This window comes from Lissotriton helveticus, chromosome 1_2 (assembly GCF_964261635.1).
Source record: "Lissotriton helveticus chromosome 1_2, aLisHel1.1, whole genome shotgun sequence".
Classification (NCBI taxonomy): domain Eukaryota; kingdom Metazoa; phylum Chordata; class Amphibia; order Caudata; family Salamandridae; genus Lissotriton; species Lissotriton helveticus.
Window position 1 is genome coordinate 259106929 of NC_136058.1, and position 8759 is coordinate 259115687.

Below are 8759 nucleotides of genomic sequence, written 5' to 3' on the forward strand. Positions count from 1 at the left end.
ATTTCCTCATGTGATTGGATGTGTTGATGGGACTCATGTACCTATTTGTCCTCCATCAGAAAATGAGTACATATACCGTAATAGGAAAAATTTTCATTCTCTGAATATTCAAGTGATATGTAACTCCAAGACCATCATAACTGACATAGTAGCTAGTTACCCAGGGAGTGCCCATGATTCCTACATTTTCAAACATAGTGCAATACATGCCAGACTTTTAGCAGGACAGTTTGGAGATGGTTATTTGCTAGGTAAATTGTTTACTCCTTTTCAAATTTATATCTTGTCCTTCTGTCACACTTACCAAGTAATTCATATCTAAAGTAATTGTTGCTTTATTTTGGTTGTGGGTGATAGTGCCTATGGAGTTAGGTCATACATATTGACTCCATACCTGAACCCAGCATGTAGAAAGGAACAACATTACAACCAGTCACATAAGTCAACGCGTAATGTAATTGAGAGGACATTTGGTGTGCTTAAATCAAGATTTCGCATACTGCATAAGACTGGTGGTAGTTTGCAGTATAATCCAAAAACATGCTGTAAAATTGTTGCAGTCTGCGCCATGCTGCACAACTTGGCAACTGAGAGAGGCATACCTTTGGAAGAAGAAGACATGTTACCACCAAATGACAATGATCCCCAGCAACCCCCAGCAAGACAACATGGACCAGAAGCTGCAGAAGGACGGATGAGGAGAGCAGAAATTACACAGAATTATTTCTGAAAAGGTACCATGCTTTATTTTAATTTGTTTTCAAAGCAAGGAAATATGTACTATGGAACCAAACACATGTACAGAATATACAAACTAAATTTTTGTGATCTGTCAGGAAAAAAACACCAGGCCTCTGTCTATTTATGAGGACCTTCATTTCAGTCAATGAGTAAATGTGAATAAAAAATAATCATGAAAAATGCCTTTAACAAACATGTTGCTTGTGCACTACTTTTTACGCCCACGCACACCCAAAGCCTTTGCATTTTTATTTCCTTCATCCATCACCGTGTTGCATGCTTCCTTAGCAAATCTAACACTTCTTCTAGACCCACCAAAGATACCTTCTGGTGGATTAACTTTTGTCCCACCCATAGCAATATCATCCTTTGGTTGAGTTATAACAGGTATATTATCACTGTTACAAGCATGCTCTAAGGAAACCTCTCTCTCCATTCCCCTTCTTATTGCCACAAATGAAGCATTAATTTTATCATGAATTTCTGCATTTTGTTTGCAAAATTTGAACAATGAATTGGAAATTCTTGATAACAGTCTGTTCTGGCCATTTAAGGTTGTCTGTTGCCTAAGGTGCCTATGAACACTTTCCTTATGTTGCAATGTCATTACTGTGCAAATAGATTCCAATGATTTTGCTATAGTGTCCATTTTTTTAACAGTAGCCTCGTGGGTGCATTTGAAATCATCAGCCATCTTCTTCATAGTGCTGTGCATGCCTGCTATGTTTTTGCACATAAACTTCATGTTTCCTTTTATAATTCTAATGTCTTTTCCTTGCAGACGCTGTATTTTTAATATTTTATCCTCAACATGACTTCCAGTGGTGGAACCCTCCTCAAACATAGACACTGTGGATGTCCTTGGACGCCTTCTGAAAAATTGGCTTTGTCTCCTTCGCCTACTAGGCCTGACATTGTTGGCTGTTGGTGTGGGCTCTGGTGTTGAGACTGCATTTCTTTGAGTACTTTCATCCTCTGATTCAGTTTGCAATAATTGGCGTACTCTTTGCCTTTCAGTTAATGTCTCCTGTGCTGTTGAGGTACTTGGCATGTTGGCATCCTCATTTATTTGAATATCTAAGTTAGTGAAATCTCTTAGATCTCGCTCTATCAATTCTTGTAGTAATTCTGTGAAATAAAGACAGATATTTTGATTTGAAAGTGCTTTGCTGTGATTAATAAAAGTATTAATTGTAGCTCATGGATGTTGTGTAAATAAATTTTGGATATTTACTAACATATCTGTTGTTATGTATTTTTTTATGAGATGTAAAACTTTTGCATGTCAAGCAGTGTTTCTCAGAAACTACATTAACCATGATGCATTACTATGACCAATCTAAATTCCCTGTCAGAAAGGCAAGTTGGCTTCTAAATGTAATGAACCAAGCATGTAAATGTTGGAACAGTCTTGCTTTTAAAGGCTTCACTATGGAACTTAATAACTATATCATTCACACACTTACATTATCAAACACATGTTAACTTACCTTCAGAGGGAGTGATGAGGTCTGAAGTGTCTATGTTTATGACTCCAACAACTGCCTCAGTCAGAAGTGTCCCTTCCACAAGGTCATCCAAAGGGGTTGTTGGTGTGTCTTTAGGGGGGCCCCCTCCAGTTCTGTTTGCTGATTTTATTCTTTCAGCTATCTTCTCCTTAGCGCGACTGCGCAAGTCATACCAGCGCTTTTGTAAATTGCAGATTTCCCTGTGAGCCACTCCAACTGCATTCACCTTTGACTGAATGTTGAGCCACATATTCCTTTTTACAGCATCAGGCACTTTGTGAGACAGTTTCCCAAACAACTGTTCATGCCTGTCTGTCACCTCCTCAATCAGAATTTCTAGCTCTTTGTCAGAAAATTTGACTTTTCTCTTCCTGGAGGGCCCCTCTGCCTCTTGATTTTCCATGTCCTTCCTTCTCCAAAACACACACTGCAGCAATAACCAACCTTCCTCACCAAGCTCTGAGATCAACTGCCAGAGCTACATTCAAAGGGAACATCAGGTGTCCCTGATTGCCTTCTGTGGCTCTCAGGTAATCAGACTGCATCAATTCATCAACTGTGCTGTTTTCGCATTTTGCGAAATCGCAAAATGCGATTTCGCGTTATGCGATTTCGCAAAATGCGGAAAAAAGCGCGAATCGCATTTAATTGCGACATTTTGCGAAACGCAAAAAAATCGCGAAAAAATTGATGCATACCATTTTGCGATTTCTTATTTGCAATTCCTTACAAAATGCAAATAAGAAATCGCAATCTCCCACTTTGATGCATGTGGGCCTATGCATGTAGGAATCGCTATAAAAATAGCGATTCCTAAACATTCCTTAATTGCGACTCGCAAACTACCTATTAACCTGCTTTAATTAACCTTTCTGTAAATCGTATTCAGTGTTGGTGAATGGTACTGGCCTGTTGGTCTCCATAATGTCTCTTCGTTCCCACAAACACCCTATGGGTGAACCTCTAAGTCTTCTTGCAAAGCAACTTGTTGCCCACGAACTGTCTGTGCTAAAACATGTAGAGGAAGCCCATCGTTCAAGAGTTTGAGAGTAAAGAACAACTTTTGAACATCCACGGGCTTCCATATTTGCCTTGTTTGTTTTGGGAACTAATTATTAGTTATCTGAAACAGGGCTTTAAGTGGAGTGAAAAAATATGTGTGTGTGTGTGTCTCTCTAAAAATGAGCGTGGCCTGTTTACTTAAGGGCATGGCTTGAACAGTAAACTCTATTTCTGTGATTCTCATAGTGTGCCATCCATCAGTAGTTTGTTGCCTCTGAGCTATTGCATGCAGATATATAACACAACTACTGACATCCAGCAAAAATCAGCCACGGCTATTGGCTTTGTCAATGATCCTTGGCTGTTCAAAATAAAGCGCTGTACAAGAGTAATATTCTGGATGGAAAAGAAATGTAAAAAAATAATGGAAATAGCTAACAATCGTAGGGAATGGAAGATTAAGTAGATAAACAGGAACTACATCGCTGACATGAATTACGTTAATGGCTTTTACACTCATTGTTCAGAAATGAATCAGTGTTTTACCAGGAAATTTAGGGACAATGATACAGGGCCCGATAGGGACCCGTTGCAATGTCCATTTTTAATTACTATTAGGTCTGAGACCCGGAGGGACCTGGCCCACTTAAAGCCTTGGTCTGGGACCGTTTCCATGCATTTCCTACTTTGCAGACTTCGATGTTCCGTCCGCTGCAATTATGTTGCAACGCATAGATGCAACCAGCAGCAGTATCTGACGTCACCACCATCACCACGCTCCCCAACATTCAAACAATGACACACCCATGGAGGGGCGGTCCACAGCGGCCTCAGTGTGGCGTGAATCCCACATGCAAAGTACAAGCAGTGGTCGAAGTGGGGGCAAAAAAGTAGGGGAACTGTGGGCGGAGACTCAGGATGCGGGAATAAGCAGAGGATCAGATTAGTGGGCGGAGTCGGAGGTGTGGCTAAAAATAGCAAAACATACCCAGATCGATCCTCCCTTACCCACCATCATTCTGGCATCGATCAATACCCTGCTTTATACATACCCATGTTCTGTCCTCTCTTTGCCACCATTACTTCCTCGCATCGCTCATTACCGTACTTCTGGCATAGCAGGGTTGAGCCGTCCTCTTGCCAACCTACATCTTGGCCTCACTCCTAACCCTGATTCCAGCAAACCCAGATCTACCCCTCCCCAATTTTAATTCCTGCCATCGCACATTACTCCGCTTCTAACATACCCAGATCCAGCTTTGCTTTCGCCCACTCTCACTTCCTGGCATTGAACAAAATTCTGCTTCTGGTATAGCCAGGTTCAGCCCTACCCTTGCACCCTTAGCCCCAGGTATAGTCGTTAGTATGCTTCTACCATACTTAGATCCAACCCTCATCTCGTCACCCTTAGGTTCTGGCTTCGCTAACTACCCAACTCCTTGCATACAGGGTATATCCTTCCTGTCACCTTACTTCCTGGCATTGTCCTTTACCCTACTTCTAGCACCCCAGGATCAAACCATTCTGTTGCCACCCCTATTTAAGGCAACACTAATTACTTTACTTTTAGGATGTCAGGAGCCAGCTCTCCCCTCACCATCCTCACTTTCTAGCACTGCTCATTACCATGCATCTAGCATACCCAAATACAGCCCTCCCATCACCACCCTTACTTCCTGGCACTCATTACCTTGCTTCTAGCATACCCAGCTTTAGATCTTCCCTTACCGCCTTTGCTTCATGTTATTGTTTATTGCTATGCTTCTACCAAACTTAGATCTAGCCTTCATCTCGTCCTGCTTAGTTTCTGAAATCACTCACTACAAAACTTGGAGGATACCCAGGTACAGCCTTCCTCTAACCACCCTTACTTCCTGGCATTGCTCTTTACCTTAGTTCTAGGAGTGATTCAGCCCTTCCGGTGCCATCGCTACTTCCTGGCATTGCTAGTTACCTTGCTTATAGCATTACTAGAGTTAAACCCTATTTGCTAACCTTACTTCAAGGTATCCCAAATTACCTTACTTCTAGCATACTGAGATCCAACCATCCCCTCACTACCCTTACTTTTTAGACATCATTACCCTGCTTCCAGCATAGACAGGTTCAGCCCTTCCCTCGTCCTCTACCTCCTTGGACCGCTTATTATTGCCCTACTCTAGAACACCCAGGTCCCACCCTCCTCTCGCCACCCTTACTGCCCGGGATCGTTCATTACCCTAGGTCTAGCCATAGTTGGATCTCGCCCTCCCTTCGGAACCCCTACTTCCTAGAATCATTCATTCCCCCAGCTTCTAGCTTACATGGTTCATTTCTCCTCTTTCCACCCTTACTTCCTAGCACCACTCATTACCATGCTTCTTCATACCTAGATTCAGCCCTTTCTTCACCCCTCTGTATCCTGGCATCCCTCATTACTCAACTTCTAGCATACCCAGATCCTGCAATCCCCCTCAACCTTACCTCCCGGCATCGCTCATTACCCTATATTTAGCATACCCAACTCCAGCCCACCCTTCCCACCCAAACTTCCTGGTATCACCCATTACCTTGCTTCTAGCATACCCAATTGTTCACCCTCACATCGCTCATTACCCTGCTTCTAGCGTCCCCACATCAAACCCTTCCTCGCCACCCATGCTCTCTGTAATTACCCTGCTTCTAGCATACTTACACCCAGCACTCCCCTCACTTCCTAGCATGTCATTACCCTGCTTCTAGCATACCCAGACCCAGCCCTCCCTCGCCACCCTCACTTCCTGGCAACGCTCATTACCCTGTTTCTAGCATACCCTCATCCTGGCCTCCCCTCGCTCCCCCTCACTTCCTGGCAACACTCATTAAACTTGTTCTAACATACCCACATCCTGGCATTCCCTCGCTCCCCCTCACTTCCTGGCATCACTCACTACCCTACTTCTAGTATACCTAGATCCAGCCCTCCCTCGCCACCTAAACTTCCTGGTATCACCCATTACCTTGCTTCTAGCATACCCACTTGTTCACCCTCACTTCCTCGCATCGCTTATTATCCTGCTTCTAGCGTCCCCACATTTAACCCTCCCTCGCCACCCATGCTCTCCGGAATTATCCTCTTCTACCATACCTACATCCAGCACTCCCCTCGCACCCCCTCACTTCCTGGCATATCATTACCCTGCTTCTAGTATACTCTGGACCAACCCTCCCTCGCCACCCTCACTTCCTGGCAACGCTCATTACCCTGCTTCTAGCATACCAACATCCTAGTCTCCCCTCGCTCCCCCTCACTTCCCGGCATCACTCATTACCCTGCTTCTAGTATACCCAGATCCAGCCCTCCCTCACCACCCTCACTCCCTGGCATATCATCCATAGACTGCAAACTGCCCAGGGGGCACATAGGGCGAGCAGGCATAAAAAAGACTTGAAGGGCATCAGCAGAGCCTCGGTACTGTAATTGCAGGTTAAGCTTTTTTTTTACCTACTAAATGTCTCGTGCTGCGCTCTGCAATGCTAGGCGCGAAGCCTAAAAAGCACACTTTCAAGGTAAGGGTCTAGCTTCTTACCAAACTTGGTGTAGTTCTGTTCATCAGTTTTTGCAGTAGTGGTGTTCAAAATTCCTATTTGGAATTGCATGAGGGAAACGGGTTTTGGGACCCTTTTTCTCAGACCCCACTTGACGAATCAACCCAAAACATTCCAGGTGGAGCTGAGGTGGATGAACTTTGTTTTGTAAAGATTCATCACTTTTTGTACAAAAACAACTGCCTCTGGACAGGTAATGCCGACCTTCGGGTGCCTGTCACTGGCTTAAAGTGAAGGAGTGGATTCTCCTGTGCTGTAAAGGAGAGGGACAGAGACCTGCGGAAGAAACAAGTCTCCTCTGAAGGGTACCTGCGACCTGGAAGAAATGTAAATGTCTGCAATTTGTTAAACATCAAATACGAAGGCTGCTTGGGAGCCATTATGGGTTTTAATTAATCAGACTGTGGAATTTTAGTTTATGAGCTGAACATCATCTGCGCCATCTTGTCCATTCCTCAGACTCACATATGAGCATACACGACAACCATTTTAGGTACCATGGTCTCCCTGTTCACGATCGGTCACCAGCACACTTCCCTGACCCTGCAAGCCTCCCCCATGCACCCTGGCTGCCTCCGCTCTCACATGTACAAGTCATGACCTCTCCTTCCACATGACTCTGTCTCTGAGAATCACACCCCGCGCCTGACCAACACCTCCTTTCCTTCCATGAATGCCCCTCAGTCGATAAATCCTCCCTCAACGCGTGATTATCCACACTGACCCTTTCTTTCATAAATACCTCTCCTTTGATGACCCCTTCCTCTGAGCCCGATTGTCTGTACGGACCGCTGGTCATCCCTTGGCCTGAGGATACAGTTTGTTGCCCACTACTGTATGCACTCGACCCTTTTCAAAGAAGCTACTATTGATCATGGCCTCCCCACCCCTTGGGATTCGATCAGGCGCACACATTCCAAAGGAATCGGCGGAACACTCAGCTGCGTGATAGCCTCCTCTTATTGTATGGGGGGTGAGAACCTCTACTGTAGCCACGTGTTGGAATAAGCCGGAACTGGGGGGGGGGGGCACCGGGGATGTCATCCTTCACTACTTCACAATGTCTTTATTGTAATAAAGAACGGTCTCATTCATAAACCAGTGTATAAAAGATCAGGCCTCAGAGAGGCTTTCAGAGAGCACCTCGAGATGATACCTTGTTGTCTGATCTGATGTGTTCTGCTCCGTCGGAATAAAACGTGTATCCTGTCTTCCTGTCTCCAGCGCCTGCCTCTTTATTTGATAAAATCTTCATAAGGTATTAGAGGCGTTTAACGCCGGGCAAAATACTTAAGAAACATCGACTAAATCGCCTGACCATTTTTGCTGACCTTCAACAATTGGCGTCCCAACGTGTGGGGCCCATCAGCGACACGTGGATCCGGTGGGAGAGGTCCCAACGACAGAGTGAACGACTGCAACGATCGGAAGAGCTCCTGTCCGATAGACCCTCGTCTGACAGCCGATCATCTGAACTTCACTGGTTCCGAGCAGACCTCTCCCCGAGTGATCTTCGGTCCTGACTGGGAACCATCAGGAGTGCCACGGTAGTAACAGAGAGTGGAGGACGATTGGGTGCTGGAAGCGGAAGACAAGAAACTGTCCATACGGTCCGGGTAAGGTCGTGTAACACGACAAACTAAGAAATATTTTGATTGATTGATTGAAAATACTAGTATTACTCTCCGAATTGTTGGTTCTCTTGGAGATTCTCTGTCTGCAAGCCGAGAGGGATAAAAATATTCTCTCTTCCTTTGCATGCAGCGAGGGGTAGGTAACGCAGGCTTTTGCCCCCGTTGTAATCCGTCGTGCCTATCTTTTCTCCCCCACTGATTGATTGTTTGCCCGAACATTGTTTGTTCGAGGATTGTTTTTCTCGAGAATTCTCTGTCTACAAACGGGGAAGGGTAAAAAGTTTTCTGTCCTCCTTTGCAGATAGTG

The 8759-nt window shown here is 44.8% G+C and overlaps 1 protein-coding gene across 1 annotated transcript; it reads right to left on the reverse strand.

The window, feature by feature from the left end:
* Positions 1-749: 749 nt before the first annotated feature.
* On the reverse strand, positions 750-2715 carry LOC144807845 (uncharacterized). Its single transcript, XM_078673482.1, has 2 exons — positions 2232-2715; positions 750-1869 (listed from the first exon to the last, which is right to left on the reverse strand). The coding sequence occupies exons 1-2, from the start codon at positions 2650-2652 to the stop codon at positions 950-952; spliced, it is 1341 nt and encodes a 446-aa protein (XP_078529608.1). The 5' UTR covers positions 2653-2715; the 3' UTR covers positions 750-949.
* Between the last annotated feature and the right edge of the window lie 6044 nt (positions 2716-8759).

Bases quoted from the DNA above. Each gene is read 5' to 3' on its own strand.
- LOC144807845 (XM_078673482.1), bottom strand. From the start codon at position 2,652: ATGGAAAATCAAGAGGCAGAGGGGCCCTCCAGGAAGAGAAAAGTCAAA. The intron at 1,870-2,231 runs GTAAGTTAACAT...TTTATTTCACAG, and splicing joins CCTCATCACTCCCTCTGAAG to AATTACTACAAGAATTGATA.